Source organism: Candoia aspera, chromosome 3, assembly GCF_035149785.1.
Source record: "Candoia aspera isolate rCanAsp1 chromosome 3, rCanAsp1.hap2, whole genome shotgun sequence".
Lineage (NCBI taxonomy): Eukaryota > Metazoa > Chordata > Lepidosauria > Squamata > Boidae > Candoia > Candoia aspera.
The window spans coordinates 42,968,138-42,990,327 of NC_086155.1; the positions used below are offsets into that span (position 1 = coordinate 42,968,138).

The 22,190-nt window shown below is 40.8% G+C and overlaps 1 protein-coding gene across 1 annotated transcript in view; it reads right to left on the minus strand.

The window, feature by feature from the left end:
* LOC134494576 (complement receptor type 1-like) overlaps positions 1 to 13,123 on the minus strand; it is a 121,720-nt gene extending 108,597 nt beyond the window's left edge. The window contains exons 1-2 of the mRNA XM_063299828.1: positions 12,896 to 13,123; positions 6,485 to 6,670 (exon numbers count right to left, since the gene is read on the minus strand). Coding sequence (XP_063155898.1) covers positions 6,485 to 6,670; positions 12,896 to 12,968 — 259 coding nt within the window. The 5' untranslated portion in view covers positions 12,969 to 13,123. The remainder of the gene's footprint in view (positions 1 to 6,484; positions 6,671 to 12,895) is intronic.
* Positions 13,124 to 22,190: the final 9,067 nt, after the last annotated feature.

A 22,190-nucleotide genomic window follows, 5' to 3' on the forward strand; every position in this document is an offset into this window, starting at 1 on the left:
AGGTTAATCAGTATAACTGTTTGCTCATTCGCCATTGGTTCATGTAATGTTAACAATAGCAATTACCTGGACTATTTATTAATCTGCATAGGTGGAATGAAGAATCTGCTATACCATGTTTGATGACCTTTAGTATCACTTTATTTTTTTCTTCTCACTTTTTCTCCTACCTTGGTATTTTGGCTTAGTGTTTCAACAGATATCACATGGGTATATGCCTTTTTGCTTGCTTTGATATTAATAATATCTGATTTTAATCTTTGTAAAAAGGTTTGTTATAAGGCTGGAGTCTCCATTTAATATATACATGTGTTAAGTAAGTTTAAGGATCAGAAAGTGATGTATATATTTGTTCAATTTATTTACCACCTAAAACCTCATGGACTCTAGGCAGTTTACAGATATTAAAATTGCAGTAAAAATTATATTTTTAAATTTCAGTAACAAAACCATAATGATTAATATCAAATTATATAAAAATATACAGATATATAGTAAGTGCCTGGGACAACAATCACTTCCCAAATGTCAGGATGTACTAGCTTCCAGGAAACCATGAAGATGGTGACTATCATTGCTTCAGAGGTCAAGCTGTTTTATAGGAGGGGAGATGCTGCTGAAAATGTCTGACGTTGTGTCTCCTTCTACTGCATCTTCTGGTAATTGGGGACCCTTAGTAGGTACTCTCTAGCTATCCAGGTTGGATGGGCAGAGATTATTTTGGCAGTCCCTTAAATACCCAGGGCTTTAGCCATATACGACTTTAAAAGTAGCAACCAGAACCTTAAATTGCACTCAGGAACCCACTGGCAGCCAACACAGCTCCTGTAGTAGCAAAGTAACAGGGCAGTTCTGAGATTGGTCAGGGAGCATGCAGGCCACTGCATTCTGGACCAGCTGAAGTTTCTGCTTGGTCTTCAAGGACAGCCCCATGTACAGTGAATTACAGTAATCTAACTGGGAGATGACAAGAGCATAAGTGACCATCTTCAAAGAAGAAACTTGTTCCAAGTAGGGCTGCCATTACTGTACCAGCTGAATAACTCTTTTTGGCTATAGCATCTATTTGTTCTTCAGGCAGGAACCATGAATCCAGGCAAACCTCCAGGTCATGAAGCTTCTCCCTCTGGGGGAGCACAACCCCATCAAGAATCAAAGATACAATCCTGGAATGAAAAGGTTTCTGAATTAATAGTCCACCTTGCTTGGGTTGAGACTGCGACTGTTTTTTCCCATTAAGAATCTGACAGTCTCTAGCCACTGGGATAGGACTTCCACCACATCCTCCCCTGGGCCCAGGTAGAGATGTACAGCCAGGTATCATCAGGATATTGATGGTACCCCACCCCAAAGTGGTGGGTGACCTCTTCCAGTTATTTTGCATAGATGTTAAGTAGGATAGGGGAAGGGACCAAGCCTGGGGCATTCTATAAAAGACCTCTCCCCACTGAAACCATCTGCTCATGTAGAAGTAGAACCACTGTAACATGGTTCCTCCAACTCCCAACTTCACAGCTCAGTCTTCAAGAGCTTCTGAAAGACCAGCAAAAAGGGAGTTAGCCTAATCTCCAAGGAGCTGTTCCACAGCATCAGTGCTGTGACAGAAAAGCAGGCCCCCAAGCCTCCCGAAAGTGTGGGTTTTGTAGTGGTTTCTCCCTGGGCGAAATCAGTCAGGCTGATACTGATTGGAGAAGGTTGTCCTGCGGGTATCCAGGTCTCACAGCCATATGTTACTACGGGGAACACCATTGCTTTAACTATGCGGACCTTTGTTGTCAGTGTGATGTCTCTGCTCTTAACTATTTTATCGAGATTGGTCATCGCTCTTCTCCCAAGGATTAAGCATCTTCTGATTTCCTGACTGCAGTCAGCATCTGCAGTAATCTTCACACCTAGAAATACAAAGTCTTTCACTGCTTCTACATTTTCTCCCTCTATTTGCCAGTTATCAATCAAACTGGTTCCATAATCTTGGTTTTTTTGAGGTTTAGCTGCAAGCCAGCTTTTGCACTTTCTTCTTTCACCTTCATCATAAGGCTCCTCAGTTCCTCTTTGCTTTCAGCCATCAAAGTGGTATCATCTGCATATCTGAGATGGTTAATGTTTCTTCCAGCAATTTTAACTCCAGCCTTGGATTCCTCAAGCCAAGCTTGTCACACGATGTGTTCTGCGTACAAGTTGAATAGGTAGGGTGAGAGTATACAGCCCTGTCATACTCCTTTCCCAATCTTAAACCAGTCTGTTGTTCTGTGGTCTGTTCTTACTGTTGCTACTTGGTCGTTATACAGATTCTTCAGGAGGCAGACAAGATGACTTGGTATCCCCATACCACTAAGAACTTGCCACAATTTGTTATGGTCCACATAGTCAAAGGCTTTAGAATAGTCAATAAAACAGAAATAGATGTTTTTCTGAAACTCCCTGGCTTTTTCCATTATCCAGCAGATATTGGCAATTTGGTCCCTAGTTCCTCTGCCTTTTCTAAACCCAGCTTGTACATCTGGCAATTCTCGCTGCATGAATTGCTGAAGACTACCTTGCAGGATCTTGAGCATTACCTTACTGGCATGTGAAATGAGTGCCACTGTTCGATAGTTTGAACATTCTGTAGTGTTCCCCTTTTTTGGTATCGGGATATAAGTTGATTTTTTCCAATCTGATGGCCATTCTTGTGTTTTCCAAATTTGCTGGCATATAATGTGCATTACCCTGACAGCATCATCTTGCAAGATTTTGAACAGTTCAGCTGGGATGCCGTCGTCTCCTGCTGCCTTGTTATTAGCAATGCTTCTTAAGGCCCATTCAACCTCACTCTTCAGGATGTCTGGCTCTAGCTCACTGACCACACCATCAAAGCTATCCCCGATATTGTTATCCTTCCTATACAGGTCTTCTGTATATTCTTGCCACCTTTTCTTGATCTCTTCTTCTTCTATTAGGTCCTTGCCATCTTTGTTTTTGATCATACCCATTTTGGCCTGGAATTTACCTCTGATGTTTCTAATTTTCTGGAAGAGGTCTCTTGTCCTTCCTATTCTATTGTCTTCTTCCACTTCCGTGCATTCCTTGTTTAAAAATAATTCCTTATCTCTTCTGGCTAAGCTCTGGAATTTTGCATTTAATCAGGCATATCTACCCCTATCACTGTTGCCTTTTGCTTTCCTTCTTTCTTGGGCTACTTCTAGTGTCTCAGCAGACAGCCATTTTGCCTTCTTGGTTTTCTCTTTCTTTGGGATGTATTTTGTTGCCACCTCCTGAACAATGTTGTGAACTTCTGTCCATAGTTCTTCCGGGACCCTATCTACTAAGTCCAGTCCCTTCAATCGATTCTTCACCTCCACTGCATATTCCTTAGGGATATTAGTGAGCTCATATCTAGCTGATCCGTGGGTCTTCCCTAATCTCTTTAGTCCGATCCTAAATTGTGCAATAAGAAGTTCGTGATCTGAACTACAGTCAGCTCCAGGTCTTGTTTTTACCGACTGTATAGATGTCCGCCATCTTTGGCTGCAAAGGATGTAGTCAATCTGATTTCGATGTTGTCCATCTGGTGAAGTCCAAGTATAAAGCCGTCTCTTAGGTTGTTGGAAGAGAGTGTTTGTTATGCAGAGTGAGTTGTCTTGGCAAAATTCTATCAGCCTATGTCCTGCTTCATTTTGTTCTCCCAGGCCATGCTTACCTGTAATTCCAGGTGTCATTTGACTGCCCACCTTAGCATTCCAGTCTCCTGTGATGAAAATAACATCTCTTTTAGGTGTGTTGTCCAGTAGGTGCTGCAGATCCTCATAGAACTGCTCTACTTCAGGTTCTTCAGCATCTGTGGTTGGGGCATATATTTGGATCACTGTGATGTTAGATGGCTTGCCCTGAATTCAAATTGAGATCATTCTATCGTTTTTTGGATTGTATCCAAGCACTGCTTTAGCCACTTTACTATTAATTATGAAGGCTACTCCATTTCTTCTGTGGTCCTCTTGTCCACAGTAGTAGATCTGGTGGTCATTTGATGTGAAGTGGCCCATTCCAGTCCATTTCAGTTCACTGACGCCCAAAATGTCTATCTTTAATCTTGACATCTCACCAATAACCACATCCAATTTGCCCTGGCTCATAGATCTTACATTCCAGGTTCCAGTGGTGTGTTGATCCTTAGAACATCGGATTCGCCGTTCACCAGCACCGTTGGCTGCTAGCCGTCCTTTCGGCTTTGAGCTAGCTGCGTCATCATGTCTTGGGCTAGTTGAACTCATCCTCTGTTCCTCCCCAGTAGCATTTTGACCATCTTCCGACCTGGGGGTCTCATCTTCCGATGGTATACCGACATATCTCTGGTTGTACTGATCCATTTAGTTTTCACGGCAAGAATACTGGGGTGGGTTGCCATTACCTTCCCGAGGGATCGCATTTAGTCTGACCTCTCTGTCATGACCTTCCCGTCTTGGGTGGCCCTTCACGGTTTAGCTCATGGCATCATTGAGATGCTCAAGCTCTAACACCACGACAAGGTAACGATCCTTTGCTGAAGCCTCCTTCTTGTAGCCTTCCCTAATTCTCTCAATTTTCCCTAATTAACCATAAAATCAATTGTGCTTTTTTATATAATGAAAGCTTGAGAGAATTCATCATCATTCTTATTAACTGTGGAGTCTCCAGAGGGCCCAATCATTTTTCTATATTCTCTTGTCTCATTTCCAATCATCTGTTCTTGTCACTTAACACAATAAAGATTTTCCCCAAATTGCATTCACTGAAGATGCTGTGCAGCTTTTCCTCAAACCGATCCCTAATTCTTTCATTAACACCATTCAATGAAGCGTTAAAATGAAATATAATCAACCGGTGGATTCCTACTTTCATGTACATCTACCAAATCAAGATGACACAAATCCGTACTTTCTAACACATATTTTCATTCTTTCTTTCATAATCTTCACTTTCCTAGATGTATTCATCAACTCTATTCCATAGGATCAGATCACCTTCATTCAGACATTTTACACCCTTCTCTTTTCTCTTAGCTTCGCAAACATACAATATGCCTATTTTTCTCTCTTTAATTTTATTTTTTTTAATTAATAGTCTTTATCATTTACTACTCTTAAATTCCAAATTATGCTCTTCCATGTACTATAGTCATCAGCTGATAGGACCCTGAATGTTTATTGCCCATCATGACTTTGGAAAACTGAGGCTTTCAGATATTTTCAGTAAAAAAAACAAGAAAGATTAAATGAGGTTACCAGCCATAGTTATACCCCACCACATGCAGCATGCCTGGCTACAGAGAATGGCGGGTGAATATGCGACAAGCACAACAAAAGTCCAGTTTTATCCCAAGTACGCTCTCATGTTGCTTTGTAAACTAGTATCTCTAATTTAGAGATTGCCTTGCAAGCAATCATTATGTTGCCTGCATCCTAACAATTAGGAAATAAATGCATAAAGATATATCATTTGCAGGGATTTTTCTACATCTTAAATTATTATACTGCTATACATTTATAGTAATATTTAGGTTATGCATCAAATTAATATACTGTATAATTGAATGCCAATGGGATAGCATCACTAATTCTTAAATTCCCACCTTGAGCTCATGGAGAAAGGACAAGGTAGAAATCTATCAGTCCGTAGTTACCAAGAAAATAAAGAAAAATAAAACACAGCATTCTGAAAACAGCAAAGTTTACACTAATATTTCTTTTAAAGAATATAAAATATGTAAGTATGAGGACCTTTAGAAAATATTGGCCGACCTCACCTGCATTGGCCCTTTTGGTGCTGCTGGTTTTTCTGAAAGCCCAGTGGGTCCAGGTCTATGGGTATCCCAATATGGATCCTTTTCTGCCATATGGGAGCTTCCACCATCATGTTTGCTGTCCCCACCTCTGGTAGAAGAATAACTGGCTTCTCCCCACAGAGTGGGATGGGGAGCAAGGAGGAGGAGGAGGAGGAAAGGCAGGAAAAGCTCTTCCTGCCTCTTTCGCTTTTCTCCTTCTCTAAAATGTCAAGCTAATCTGTGAAATCAACCTGGGCCCCCTAATGCTTGTTCTTCTAGCATCAGCGGAACAAGAGTGGGGGAGACAAAAAGAGGAGGAGAGAAAGCAACCAGGCTAAGGGAGCAGCTGCCAGGCAGTGCCAGCAAAAACTGTGGTAAAAAAAAAATTAAAAAGGGGACAGAGGGGTGGGAGGGGAAGAAAAGACAAAATAATGGGAGAAAGAGAGGAATAGAAAGAGGAGAAGAAAGTGCAGCAGAGAAAGGAAAGAGGAAGCAAGAGAAAGGGGGGGAGAGCGAGGAAGTGGGGGGAATGAGGGAGAGAAACAGGATTTAGGGAATGTCCCTCTGTACCCATATAAATCTAACAAATAAAGTAATTAAATAAATAAAGAGCCTAAATATTAGATAATTCTTCATTCATTCATTCCTTTTAATAAGCAACAGGTGGTATCACAAGAAAATATGTGGAAGGAAAAAACAACTTACGCTCACAAAACTCTTCTATATGGTTCCATCCTGTGTCTGGAAAACAGGTTGTGATATATTTTTTGCTGTGGTTTTGTTCGTAGCCAGGAAGACATTCATAGACTACTGACTCAAAAGGTTTGTAGCTAGATTTAATAGGTTTGTATGGCTTAGCAAATTTCAATGCTGGTGGAGGACTACAGTCACCTAAATTAAAGAGAAAACATTAATTTTAGTCAATGCACAGCTAGTTTGCTCTGCAAAATTTTCTGTTGGTTTATATTGACTAAAATCAGCAGAATGCAATGCAATCGTACTTGATATCAGTTGAATTCAAGCAAAATGTTATATTTAGTTTCAGATGAAATTTATTTATTTATTACTTTATATACTGCCAGCTTCAGTATGTTTCCAGTTATAAAATCAGCACAATAAAACAGTGGATTATAATAATATGTAAGATAATAAAGTACAATACAATAAGAAATAATGATGCTGGACAGTAAAACTCCTATACTCCAAACGCCTTGCAAAGAAAGCTCTGTTCGCAGGGTGTTTCTAAATTATTTATTTATTTATTTATTCGATTTCTATAGCTGCCCTTCTCAGCAAGTGACTCAGAGTGGCTTACAATAATAAAAACTATAAAACAATTAAAACAATTTCAATTAAAACAATTAAATTACAGAATAAATATACATGGCCACCAAGTAAGCAGTGCACAGATGTTAATATAACCACGAAACGGGACCATTCACACGTTTGGGCCCCAGATCCAGGCACATAACCAGGCCTTATGAAAAGCCAACAGGGTGATGATGCCAACATAGGCCCAACCCAAACCCTTCCAGGTAACCCAGACAGGAAACACGACTAGATGAACTAATTCTACTTTATTGTAAGGCTACATCAGCAGAATCTTGTAAGTCTAAAGGTACAAATCTCCTGCCCTCCCTATTTATCGCTTGAGTGGTCAGGGCAGGCTTTCCTGAGTTTCTTTTTTAGACCGTTACCCTCCCTCGGACTCCCTTTCATCTGATCGTTCCCTAGGCAGCATCTCTTCCTCTGTTCCCCGTGGTCGCCCTCACATTCCATCACAGTGGGGCGATTATAGAAACACATTGCCTTTGGGCCCTCACACATCTGACCTCACAGCAGTGAAGTACCCCAAGGTTCCCCACCTGGGATGAATATTCAGGACACGTGGATTCGCCTGCAGAAGACGTCCTGAAGATCCCTTAGCAAAAGCCATGCAGGGCTTTAAAACCAGCATTTTGAATTCCACTCAAAAGCCTGTTGGCAGGGAACACTGTACGTGCAACATTGATGTGATGTGGCTGTAGAGGTTTTCAGCTGGGGGGGCGGCTGTCAGTCAGTAGAGCAACTGAAGTGAACTCAGCATTTAAAGTAAACTGAAAACTAGTTACCCCAGATCCTCACCTACATTACTCAGAAGACTAGGTGAGGAGAAAGAAGAAAGTAAGTGCCTTGTTGGGGCAGAAAAAATATTAAAGGAGAAAGGAGACCCTGGGGTGTGGAGGCAGCTGGCAAAGGTGCACCCTCAGAAATCTGAGCTGCCTTTGTGAAAGCCATGATGAGTCAACAAAAACACCATATCAGCATAATGAAAAGGAAGGAGAAAGAGAAACCTGGAGAGAAAAATGAAAGCTGTGAATACCTGGAGAGGGAAAGGTTAGTGAGATGTATGGAGAGAGGAATTCAGAGACAGTGGGGGGTATTGCTGAAGGTTGCTCAGACCTCTGGAGAAGGTGCACACACAACTGAGTCATCCCCTGGGGTAAAGGTTGGCAGATTTAGCCATATAAAACTCCCCAGGTTAACTGAAAAGAAGACACCAAGGCGTTTTTTACAATATTCAAAAGTATAGGTTGTTCTCATTTAGTGACCACAATTAGGACTGGCAATTTGGTTGTGAAACCGTGATCATTAGGATCTTATTTCAGCTTTCCTTTGCTTTACAGACCTGCAAAGGTCACAAATGGAAGGATCGGCCGCAAAGTTATTTTTTCATCACCATCGTAACACAAGTGGTCGCTAAATGAGGCAGTTGCTAAATGAGAACTACTTGTATGGGGATTTCCTAGAAATGCCCCAAAGAGGAACAGGTGGCTAAATTAGCTCTTTGTCTCACAAGAAAAGGTTTATAAGCTTATCCCTGCACAGGAGGTCACAGGATACAGGAGAAAGGAGGAGGCACCAATCGAAGCAAGTATCTGGCAATCCTGCATAGATATGAAGTGATCAAATATGGCTATAGACAAATTTGGGGAATACGCTTCTGCCCAAGAAAAGTCAGGGAATTACAGACCAGGTAATGAGACTGATATAAAAAGTGGCTTCAGCTGGACAGTTCACTTGTGTTTGTGGGAAAATTTGTGATGGAGCAATGATTCCAGATGTTGCCTGAACCCATCATGTTCTAGGTGCAGGAGTGTAATCTTAAATCTAACAGAGAAATCACTTGGCTGTTAGGAAAGTGGAAGAAGCCCAAAGAGGAATGGTGGAAATTGCAAAGGGAGCGAGGAAGGAACCCTCCTGGGAAGTGGGAAGGTAAAAGAACAGAAAGGTGTGCATAAAGAAAGAAAATGTACTTAACACATTGTGAATAAGGTATTAGAAATACAGAGAAATATTAGGGACTAGAAGTAGGACTATGATAGGCATACAAGTAGGATGGAGTTAAGAGAAAAACTTGAAGACACCCTATGTGGATAAATCACAAACCTGTCCACCGTCTTGCATGTGCTTGTATCATCCAGAAATGAACTCATGACAACCAGGAACCACTTCCACTTCCTCACCATTCAGCTGTATGGTTGCTGAGGTCAACTCAGTATCCCAGTACTTGGAACTGGATGGTCACTGGAGCTAGAGAAATATCAGTGCCTCTCACCCTCTTGCAACTAATACTGAGGTTTTGCCAAGAACTGGAGCCTGAGGAATGACTGGGAAGTCAACCATCTCCTCCTCCTCTCCCTTCTCAGCTGGCTGGCTCAAACAACCCCCCCGCCCCCCGCACACACACATCAGGTTTCCCTCATTCTCAGAGTCAAAATTATTGGTGATGACAATAATTTCTTGATGCAACCAGTTGGGCAGACGGGGCGTATGTACTCCATGTAGAAACAACAGAGAACACAGAACAAAAAATCTTGAATAATATCCAGCTACCTCAGTCATTGATGAGCCAAGCTACGAGAAATTACCAGCATATACAATGTTCACCATTTGGCACAGTGCCATTCCCCTGCATTTAGGGAGTAGCAAACTACACTGTAAAAAAAGGAAATGAAAAAGGGAAGAAGAAAAATAAACTGAAATTGTATTTCCTGTCTATACCTCCAGACTTTTAGAAAAAAAATATTAAACTTTACAATGAATTAATTTGCTCTTAGAGGAGTAGAGACAGTGCTATGCAAACTGATGCAAACTCTGAACATCTCTAATAACATCTCTGGCTTATCATACATCCTCTGTAGCTTGTGCAAGAAGGAAGAAAAGCAGGGAAATCTTGCACTGGCCCTGATTCACATGCCTAAATTTGGATCCAAATTATTGTTTGTAGACCTGGATGCTGAAAATCCATGTTCAAATTTCAACAAAGCTCACTAGATCAGCCACCCTCAGTCTTGGTACCTTTTAGATTTTAGAACCAGAATTCCCAAGGCAACACAGCTATTGCTGAGAATTCTAGGAGTTGAATGGAACAGTATGTATTTGGAGGAATCCTTGCATGGGGAATGCTACTCTAAGTCAACCTAGGCAAATAACTGCTTATTACTCTGGAAGTAGATAGGTAACTTGAGCTGTCATTCAACAATTTTTCATTTAGATATGTGACATAGTAGGCAAAACTATTAAGGAAGAACAGTATGCCTTTTCATCAGTATAGTACCAGACCCCATTTATTAGATTTTGGATGTAATGGACATCATTTGTGTCTGGAAATATTCACTTAAATGTATGTTATTTCCATCAATTTCCATCACTGGTGACATGCAATAAGTATGCAAATGATATAAATGTATATGAATGATGTCAATTTGAATTTAACAAACATTCAGGAATAACAGATACTCCCTCCCACCCAAATCATTACTGAAATAAAGGTTTTACTTCTACTTTCAAATACTAGGCTAATACTAGTGGGATTTTTTTGATAAAAGCATCATCAGTCCTCTCTCAGAAGCAGACTGTATGGGAAGGATGAGAACCTCCAGCCATAGACTACTTCTAGCCAGCCATGCCCCTCAGCTGGCCACTGGGTTGTCAAATGATACCCTCATTAAGTTTTCTCAGCCAAGAAACGTTACCAAGGCACTCAAACACTGAATGAGATTGTGGCTTTTCAGACTTCTCTGCATGGTTGCTTTCTCACTGGGGTAAGATGACCGTCCAGTAAAGTAGGTTGTCAAGCCCACTGAGGCAGTCAAACTCAGGAAACAAGAACCACTTGGACTTCTGGAAATCTTTTTTGCAACCAGGATATCAGCAGAATCCTGAAAGCTTGCCAAAGCCACTCTCCAAATCAACCTGTACCTATCATAATTAAGGTAGAGTTACAATGAGTCTCTTTCTCACACTTCCCCATCTCCTGGACTAAGGAGTCTTTTCTGTAATGGCCTTCCTCCCTTCTTTGTGCTTTCAAGGCCTGCTAACATTCCATCACACAGGCTGTGTAGCGAGCCAACGCCTAGAGTATCTTGAAGTTATGCCACTTCAAGATAATTGGAGTACCATGGAGTTTTGTTTAATCTGAGCTGGCTTTATTTACCCCCTCCACCATTTTAAAATATAAAGGTAACTTTAGAGCACAGGCAGTATCAGCCTGGGCTGGCTTTTTTTACTCATACTTGGACCAACACTTCCAACATCTGTCTGAATGGAGAACACTGAAGAGAGGATGGGCTCTGGTTTTCTCTCCCCAGACCTCTATGCCTTAAGCATTCTCATGTACATCAAGTCTGTACAGGAGAATGTAACCCCTGGCTAGTTTCATTTCTTTAATTCCCACTGCAAATTGATCAGGCACTTTTCTCCAGTTTCCTCCCTCATTTTTTTTTACAGTACTTAACATACTGTCTAGTAAGAACATTACAAAAGCCCTCCTGAATCAGGCCAAGCTGCATGTTAGTTTAGATGCTTCTGTAGCGCTCACAACCAGGAGATGGTGACATATGTTGTTCCTGTTGTTGCTCCCCTGCAACTCATATTGCAAGGCATGCTGCCCCAACCTGGAGATATACTGAATCCAGATTAATAGTCCAGATACACCTGCCTTCTATGAATTCATCTTGTCCCTTTTTAAAGCTATTCAAATTAACAGCCCCATTGCCACATCTTGTGGTAATGAATTCCACAGCTTAATTATGGACTGTGTGAAAAAAGTGCTTTCTTTTGTCTGTTCTAAATCTCCTTCTAATTAGCTTCACTGGTGATTTCTATCCAAGAGAAGAGAAAACCTCCCTATCCACTCTCTCTAGAGCAAGTGAAATTTTAGAAACAATTGATTTTGAATCCCATCAGCCACCTTCTTTAAAAGCTAGAGTCCCAAACTGCATTTTGAATGTCCTCTTCTGCAATTTTCCACCTCTATCACGTTCTTTCCAAACGTAGTAATGAGAACTATAGACAGCCTTCCAAAGGCAGACAGGTCCTAGGTTTGCATAAATATGTTACAGGTTGAAAGTTTCAGTTTCAGTTTCCTAATAAGCCTAACCATGAACCGTTTGAGATTTTACCAGCCCTTTTCTGCCTGCTCCTCCAGAGCTGCAGGAGATGCAACTAACTTTAGCTGAATTTTATTCGTGGTATTCAAAGTTTGATTGACAGTTCTAAAATAACTCAAAGTTATACACAACTTCGCCATTTTTTCTTGAAAATAGTTGCTTTCCAGGCAGAAGCATTTTACAAAAAGTAGAAGCAAATGTAAAAAAAGGCTGGTGGTGAGATCAAATCTAAAATTTGACAGCAGCATGGTTGACAAATTGATATTTGGTGTCCTGACAGTTCACACTATCGCCTGGACAGAACTGATAATAATAGCTGGCTTCTCTTAACTTAAAAAGCATTTTCTTTTCTCCTCTTTTCTTTTCTTAAGCACTGTTATGGCTGTTTATTTGAAGTAATAATCGTGGTTATTGACTTCCTCCTACAATTATATTTTAAAGATTAGTTTGAAACGGAAGAGAAACTTCCTTTTCCTTTTTCGGAACGACCTTATTTGGAGGTTGGGAAGGCAGCAGGGACTGGTGGGCTAACTGCAGAGCAAGAGGCCGGCCAAGCTAAGAGACGCAGCGGACCTCATCCTTCCAGTTGTTTGTTGCTTATTCCTCCAGTCGCTTCCGACTCTTCGTGACTTCCCACACCAGCCCACGCCAGAGCGTCCTGTCGGTCCTTTCAGTTACTTACCCAGTATTCCGGAAAACAGGGGAAAAAGCACCCAGATTCTCGGACCCAGGTGGGAGAAGAAGTTCCCGAACATCACAGTGGAAGGTCTACCCACTTTATCCTTCCTTTCAAAGAATGAATCTCCAAGCGCGCCGGGAATGCGGGTGCAGAACAGAAGCGGGCACCGGAGGGGGACGTGCGATAAAGGCCGGTCAGAGGGAATCTAACGGAGGACACGAGAGCGCAAAGTAAGGGCTTCTCTGCCGCGAGCTGCCGGGGAAGCAGGGCGGTGGGTGGGCCAAAAGATTGACGAAGTTCGAATTACGTTACCGTGTCTTTTTTATTATTCCCTCCGCTTCTTGCTCTCGTCCCCTCCAAAAGACTGGCAGTTCTGTACCTGTGGTTCAGCGCTAGGCGTATGTTGTGTCAAACACACATAACATCTTCCCCGTTTTCGGAAATCCGGAAATGACTGTTTTGCCACACCTAAAAAGCAGAACCAAGCTCCAAATCCGTCGATCCGCGGTACGGATCCTTACCGCCTTTATCTTCTGTTTTTTAAATACCCTTAAAACTGTATGTTCTATCATAAAATAATGCTTTTTCCAAAGTACATGACTGCTTTACTCCCCTTCCATAAGAATACTAATTCCTGGTAATAACATTAGGTAGATATAATGCCTGAATGTCATATTCTGCATTTTTCAAACTACTGTTATCCGTTTTTATATGAAGTAATAATGCTGCTTTGTTCTTACTTTTACAGCTGCATGAGATTGCCTCACAACTCCATGCCATGGTATTCTAAAAGTGTATATTAAGCTATTAAGAAACATTTTTAATTTATATTTATATTTCAAATTTAGTCACTGCCCATCTCACTCAAAGAGCAACTCTGAAAAATACTTCTTATTCATCAGAAAATATTATTTCACATTGATTGGAAAACACCCCCCCCCCAATACTGTTTAAAGGGAAAGCCATTAGATTTTGTATATCATTGTTGTAAGAAATTGGAAGATTCTTCAACTCATGATCTGGTCTTGTCCAGCTATTGCCTTGTTTTGGTTTAAAATCACTACATACGTTAATACAGGTTTGGGAAGAAATATTATAGTTAGGGAATGTAATGTGATGTTGAACTATATTCCTAAACTATGGAATTTGTCATCTTATGAAGAAATTTGAGACACAGCATAAAGAATATTTTTATGTAATTGGAAAGAAATGTATCCTCCTGATTTTAAGGAATGGACCCAGGACATGAGTTTGTTATGTATTTTTGAAATTTCTGTATTTAAAAAAAATGAAGAGATGATGCAGTATGTTTCTATATGGTTAGATTTAATTATAAGCTTAAGGATTGAATTAATTTATTCGGCTATCTGTAGTTATATGGATCTTTTTTCCTTCTGTTAATTAGGGTTTTCTGGAGGCAGGGTGTGTGTGTCACAGTTTATTTTAATCACTATCATGTATTTAGCTTTTCTTTTTTACTGTTTAATTACTATATTTTTGATGGGGCTTTTTTATTTCACTATTTTTACGCATGTAAATGCAATATTAGTTTGATTGTCTGAGGCATGACTTATGCTGCTGGTAGTTAATTTGTCAATCTGCCTGCAAAGCTCAACAGACAAAGCAACTTAATTTTTGCATTTAGCAGTCTAAAAGCTTAACAGCTTTCCTGACACTATGTAACACATGCAGACTATCTATTATAAGACCGTCTATTATAGTGTAACCCAGCCATAGAAACAAATAAAATATAGTTATACATTTATCTGAAGCATTTGTATACCATTTCCCATTATAATCCTCAAAGTGGTTTACAATATTATTCCTTATACAGTATGTTAATACCAACATCTTGAATTAGGACTGAAAATTAATCAGAAGCCAGTGGAGATTGTAAGGAATAGATATGATATTTCTTGGTTCCAGCCAGTACTCTTGTTACAGTATTTTGTACTAACTGAAATTTCTGAACCATCAAGGATCTTCAAGGATAGTCTCAACAAAAGGATGGTCCCATATATAATAAATGAGAGGTAAACAGGTGGCAAGACTATTTATGGTGGCAAGACTATTTCTATTTGAATAGAGCCATAGTTGGCCCTTAGCTGATAAAAGGTACTGTACTTCATGCAACAGAAAGCATCTAACTTCTAATGTGGTAGATTGATCCAGAAGCACCTGCAAGCTACAAATGTGATCCTTTCAGGGATGTGCAACCTTTAGAACAGATTGAACACCACTAATCTAGATCAATAAACCGTCCAGTAACAGCACTTCTGTCTTGTCTGGACTGAACTTCAGTTTCTTGGTTATTATTTGGTCCAGTACTGATTTAGCAGTTCCTCTGAATCTGAAGAAAAGGAGAAATAGAGCTGAGTTTCACCAATGTTCTGAAGACACTAATGATACTTCATTCCAAATCATCAAATGATTCACTCAGTGGTTTCATGTAGATGTTAACAGCATGGGGGATAAAATGTATTGGTCTCACAGTGACTTCATTTAATGAGTCTGGAATCACTCTCTAGAGGGGGGAAATCTATAGCTTCAGAAATTCAGTTGAGCACCCCTTTTCTGCTAGATGTAATAAGCCATGAGGAGCAAAGGACAACAGAACATGTGGTTGGCCAAACTTTTCCAAACACTTTGTTGACATCAGTAGGCCTTAAAAACAAACTGCTCCCAAGAAATATGGCCAGAGCAGGCCCTTGACAATTTTACAGATTCAAATATCAGAACTGCAAAGTCTAAGTTTAATTAATTTGATCAAATACTTTGCTTTCAAAGTATTTAGCCAACATGTCTCAGTGAGCTACTGAACTTTTGATTTCTCACTGGGCTGGATTCCCAAAGTCCCTGAACCACTCTGAGAAAATTCCAATGGGTGATACTGAAAGCATGCCATGGTGAAGGAGAAAAAGATTTTCATCGTTATCACCACCACAAAGTTGGCTCAATAATGAGCTCTTACTAGTGTTGGATTAGAGCTAAGGTGAGTTTTTCTCTACCTGCATTCTAGTCACCTCGCACTTGTTCCTTTGCCCTCAACTGAGATATGTAGCAAGCAGCTAAATGAGTTTGACATTGGAGAGAAGACACTCAGGAGTGATTGTTCAACTGACCTGTTCTTATCTTTACTTTACTGAGTGAATACATCTTTAAAAGAAGCTTTGACCAGAAAACCTGCCAGTTTGGTCTAGTGGTTAAGGTGCTGGGGTAGAAACCAGAAGTCTGTGAGTTCTAGTCCTGCCTTAGGCATGAACGCCGGCTGGGTGACCTTGGGCCAGTCACTCTCTCTCAGCTCAACTCACCTCACAGGGTTGTTGTTGTGGGGAAAATAGGAGGAGGAAGGAGTATGAGGTATGTTCGCTGCCTTGAGTTATTTATAAAAATAATAAAAGCGGGATAAAAATTAAATAAATAAACCTTCTAGAACCTATTGAGGTCCACCATCCTCCTATGCTGGACCGCTCTAATAGGTCCCCCATGCCTGAGGTATGGTCACTGTAAACCTTAATCTCAGTGGGAAGTTATCTTACCATACCAAGTGTAAAATCCCCTACTTCAGACCACACCCTTTTGCCCAGTAGAAAACAAAAAGGAGATCCAGAGTGCCATGCATACTGGACCAATAACAAGTTCAGGCAGAATCATGGTTGTCTGAAGAAAGATACGAGCAGCCCCAACTAAGGCAGTCCCAGCATGAATATAAACATTTCTCAGAACATTCTGGGAGTCCTAAATGCCAGGGCCAAGATTCCCTGTGTCAGCTCACTCAGGGAAGCTCTTGGGTAAGGGGGTGGGTGACATATCAGCAGGATCCTAAGTTTGTCCTGAGTGCTCAGTGCAAGATGCACATGTTCTCAAATGGCCCTTGAATAGAAAGGAAACCCACAGAAAGGGGAATTCCTGTAGATTTCAACAATTCCACCTTCTCCATTGCTTGAGCTCTCCTGCTGCTGCACCAAGTATCTAGAGAGCATAGTTGGGAGATCAACAAAGTCACATTGCCCAGGGTGCACCATGAGGAGGCTGGTTTACATTGCACTGAGCTGGGCTGAGAGAAAGTGACTGGCCCAAGGTCACCCAGCCAGCTTTCAGTTCTAGTCCTGCCTTAGGCATGAAAGCTGGCTGGGTGACCTTGGGCCAGTCACCCTCTCTCAGCCCAACGGTGCAATGTAGACTAGCCTCCTCATGGTGCACCCCAGGCAATGTTACTTGTCACAGCTAAATAGTCTACACATCTGGCTGCTGGACCTCACAAGGATTTCCCAGCAAGAAAAAGCAGCATGAACACTGAACTGCTATGCCATATGATTTAAAAAAAAAAGTTGGCAGAAACTAACATTTTCCCAGCTCTCAGACACAGCTGTGTTATATATAACAGGTTGTCCCTTTCATGAAGAATCAGATCATGGATGAGACAGATCTTACTATTTATTTACTGTATGTGGCATTTAGCAACAGCTCTTTAAGGCCAGAGGCTAAGGTAATCTAGTTAATACAATCCACCTTGGAGAAGGAATAATGAGAAGAGTTAAGCATAAGATATGTCCTCTCTATTCTTCTTTCACTGTATGTTACTCCTCCAATGCCATTTTTCCTTCTGTCCATAATTACCCTAACTGGATATCCCCTGTCCTTCCATATGATATGTTTTTATTTGATTATTGTATGCCACCCAGAGTCACTTCAGGTGAGATGGCAGCTATATAAATTTGACAAATAAATAAATAAATAATCCAGTGAACAATTCTGTCTAGTAGCTGGAGAATCTGTTTTATTATCTAATGGGATTCCAAGCCTTCATGGCTTGGAGGAGTTGAAAAATGTTAATTATGGGATATTGGAACACTCAAAAGAGTGAGAAGCAAAATAATTGCTTGTACCCAAAGCTTAGTGAGATAGTTCCTGAACTTGGAATATTTGAAATAGCTATTTTGAGCTCAAAATGTATTTTACTTAGAATGTTTTGTATACCTCAAGGATGCCAGACTTTTTAATATAAATACAGTAGTGCTGCTCCAAGCAGATGTATTAGCAAAAGGTGTTTGTATTGGCCACAGAATGGCCTTTTGCTGCCAAAGGTACAATCTAGTTAGTGTGAGACAACACGTAAAAATGAAGTTGCAGATTCAGAAATATGAAACACCTGCTATGTTTGTCAGGTCAAAAGGGAAACTACTGTACCATGCTGGTGAAATCCTGCAGAATGTGAATTTGTGAAATACCCAGATTTTTGAATTTCCAGTATTATTTCTCATGCAGAAAGTAGTTCATCTTGAATAAATGCTATATGATTGCCAAGTATAACAATGAGGATGTATTAGCAAAAGGAACAGGAACCCAAAAACATAACAATAAAAGCTTATTTTATTAGTCAAGTCTAAAAGCCATCAACAGAACCACCTTAATAAGGTAATCCGTGGGCTGTGTCATGTAGAGTAGCAGAACTGCTGGGTTTTGTTACAGCTGATAGGGGACCTGCAGAAACCGATTACTGTATGTTTGTAAATATGCCCCCCTCCTGCAATCTGTTTCCCTTCGCTCTGTTTTCAAGTTTCCCTCCAACAGTCACATTCCATTTCAGATGTCAACTGCTCAGTCCCCCTTAATCTGTGCTTCTTGGAATACTTTGGGTTAGAAGTTTAGAATACTAAACCCCCATCAAGGAAGCCATCACTTGGGCAATTCAACTTTACCTTTGTGTACAAGAGGTTTGAAATTTTGCCAACAGAATAATCAGGTGTTTCCTTGTGGCAAGAAATCAGGGGGCTAGAAACTAATTTCTCTGAAGAGTGTTTGAAGACTTCTGGTCAAGGAAGCAGCAATTGCTCCTACATTCTCTTTCCTCTCTCCTTATTGCCTGTTGTATTGTATGCTGAGACACTAGAAGTAGCCCAAGAAAGAAGGAAAGCAAAAGGCAACAGTGATAGGGGGAGATATGCCCAATTAAATGCAAAATTCCAGAGGTTAGCCAGAAGAAATAAGAAATTATTTTTAAACAAGCAATGCACGGAAGTGGAAGAAGACAATAGAATAGGAAGGACAAGAGACCTCTTCCAGAAAATTAGAAACATCAGAGGCAAATTCCAGGCCAAAATGGATATGATCAAAAACAAAGATGGCAAGGACCTAACAGAAGAAGAAGAGATCAAGAAAAGGTGGCAAGAATATACAGAAAACCTGTATAGGAAGGATAACAATATCGGGGATAGCTTTGATGGTGTGGTCAGTGAGCTAGAGCCAGACATCCTGAAGAGTGAGGTTGAGTGGGCCTTAAGAAGCATTGCTAATAACAAGGCAGCAGGAGACGACGGCATCCCAGCTGAACTGTTCAAAATCTTGCAAGATGATGCTGTCAAGGTAATGCATGCTATATGCCAGCAAATTTGGAAAACACAGGAATGGCCATCAGACTGGAAAAAATCAACTTATATCCTCATACCAAAAAAGGGGAACGCTAAAGAATGTTCAAACTATCGAACAGTGGCACTCATCTCACATGCCAGTAAGGTAATGCTCAAGATCCTGCAAGGTAGACTTCAGCAATTTATGGAGCGAGAATTGCCAGATGTACAAGCTGGGTTTAGAAAAGGCAGAGGAACTAGGGACCAAATTGCCAATATCCGCTGGATAATGGAAAAAGCCAGGGAGTTTCAGAAGAACATCTATTTCTGTTTTATTGACTATTCTAAAGCCTTTGACTGTGTGGACCATAACAAATTGTGGCAAGTTCTTAGCGGTATGGGGATACCAAGTCATCTTGTCTGCCTCCTGAAGAATCTGTATAACGACCAAGTAGCAACAGTAAGAACAGACCATGGAACAACAGACTGGTTTAAGATCGGGAAAGGAGTACGGCAGGGCTGTATACTCTCACCCTACCTATTCAACTTGTATGCAGAACACATCATTTGACATGCTGGGCTTGAGGAATCCAAGGCTGGAGTTAAAATCGCTGGAAGAAACATTAACTATCTCAGATATGCAGATGATACCACTTTGATGGCTGAAAGCGAAGAGGAACTGAGGAGCCTTATGATGAAGGTGAAAGAAGGAAGTGCTGGCTTGCAGCTAAACCTCAAAAAAACCAAGATTATGGCAACCAGCTTGATTGATAACTGGCAAATAGAGGGAGAAAATGTAGAAGCAGTGAAAGACTTTGTATTTCTAGGTGCGAAGATTACTGCAGTTGCTGACTGCAGTCAGGAAATCAGAAGACGCTTAATCCTTGGGAGAAGAGCAATGACAAATCTCGATGAAATAGTTAAGAGCAGAGACATCACACTGACAACAAAGGTCTGCATAGTTAAAGCAATGGTGTTCCCCGTAGTAACATATGGCTGCGAGAGCTGGACCATAAGGAAGGCTGAGAGAAGGAAGATCGATGCTTTTGAACTGTGGTGTTGGAGGAAAATTCTGAGTGTCTTGGACTGCAAGAAGGTCTAACCAGTCCATCCTCCAGGAAATAAAGCCAGACTGCTCACTTGAGGGAATGATATTAAAGGCAAAACTGAAGTACTTTGGCCACATCATGAGAAGACAGGACACCCTGGAGAAAGTGCTGATGCTAGGGAGAGTGGAAGGCAAAAGGAAGAGGGGCCGACCAAGGGCATGGTGGATGGATGATATTCTAGAGGTGACGGACTCATCCCTGGGGGAGCTGGGGGTGTTGTCGACCGACAGGAAGCTCTGGTGTGGGCTGGTCCATGAAGTCACGAAGAGTCGGAAGCGACTGAACGAATAAACAAGAATTGTATCTGGAGATTGCAGGTAGGGAGTGCCTTAACTTCTAGTACATGTATCACATTTGAAAATGTAACAGCTTCATAAATATAAATATGACCTGTTCATGTTCTTTAGGCATGGGGAAAAGAAAACTGTGGAACTTGAATATTGTTAACTATTTAACCTCCTCTTTTAATAAAGCATTAAAACATCAATTTCAAAGTTGTGGTTCTAACATTAGTTCCCATAATCATATTCCTGGGGTCTAATCTGATAAGGGGACAGCATGTGCAAAGAGCAAAGGGTGCTCTTTCTTCATGACTTGTATTTTGCTAATAAGGACATGAAATTCTACAATTCTAGGAGCAGCTCTGAGTTAGAGGAGAGCAAAGAGTGCAGACAGCAGGGTGGAGGAGGAAACAGCAATGCATCATGCTATGACTCAGCTCACTACAAGCCAATGTTATTTCAAACAATTCTTTGAACGTTACTACTATCAAATGATCCACCCATGAATTAGAGAGAACTGTTGGGGAAGATAAGTGATAACTGATAGGACTGTGCTAAACTCTGCAGCACTTACATTCCTTGATCCTGATTAAAGGGTTTTTGCGTGAGAGGCAGGATCTACCCATCATTCGATTTGGGTTGAAAAGGTGTAGTATGAATGTGTTTTTCTGAACTTGTCTTTCTGTCAGCAGTATTCTGTTCAAATGTGTGTGTTCAGGATCACAGCATTAAAAGACTAAGACTCAAACCCACACAGAATTATTCTGAGAATGTTTATTTCAAAGAGATTGAAGAAGTCTATGCATCCACATAAGCTGCATCCTGTGCAAGAGAAGAACAAGGGCAAGGCACTGGCTGATCGCAAGTTTTTGTGCTCCAGCCCTCACTTTGCTCAGCTGGACAGCAGTAGCTGGCAACGTGGAAGACTGAAGCTGCATTCCTTTGCTGTTCTCCTCACCTTTATATCACTCTTAAATTTTTAATCCTCTTTTATAAGTTATTACTGGATGCTTACAGTATTATGAAACTGGATCAGATGTAGTATGAGTGAATTCTCCAGAGGATGATGTCACACAAAAATCAGCTAATGATCTTTGTTGTGTCATTTAGGATTAAAAGTCGTCCTGGAACTCAGCCTAAATCCCATAATGCAAAAAAAGGAAATGGCTGATTCCAATGGGTGATTGGAAGCAAGCTATTAACATTCTGGAGTCAGGCAGTGTCTAAATTAAATCAATTAAGTTAAATTGAATTAAATATTAGGCACAGACAAGAAACGGCCATCATAGAATTTGCACATGTAACAGATAAACTTGTCTTGTAAATAGTGGTCGTAACTATTGTATGGGTTTTGCTCACGTACGCTTAGTATGATTAATCTATAAAATTCTACTCCAGTGTATGTGACATTAGGATTCATCCAAGGGCTGCATCATGTACATGCCTGGCCCAAGTATTAATACAGTGAAGAGGTTAAGATACTGAGCTTGCACTAGGGAGATTCAGGCTCATTAGGTAACCCTGGTTCAATCATTCTCCGCCCAACTTTCTTAACTTA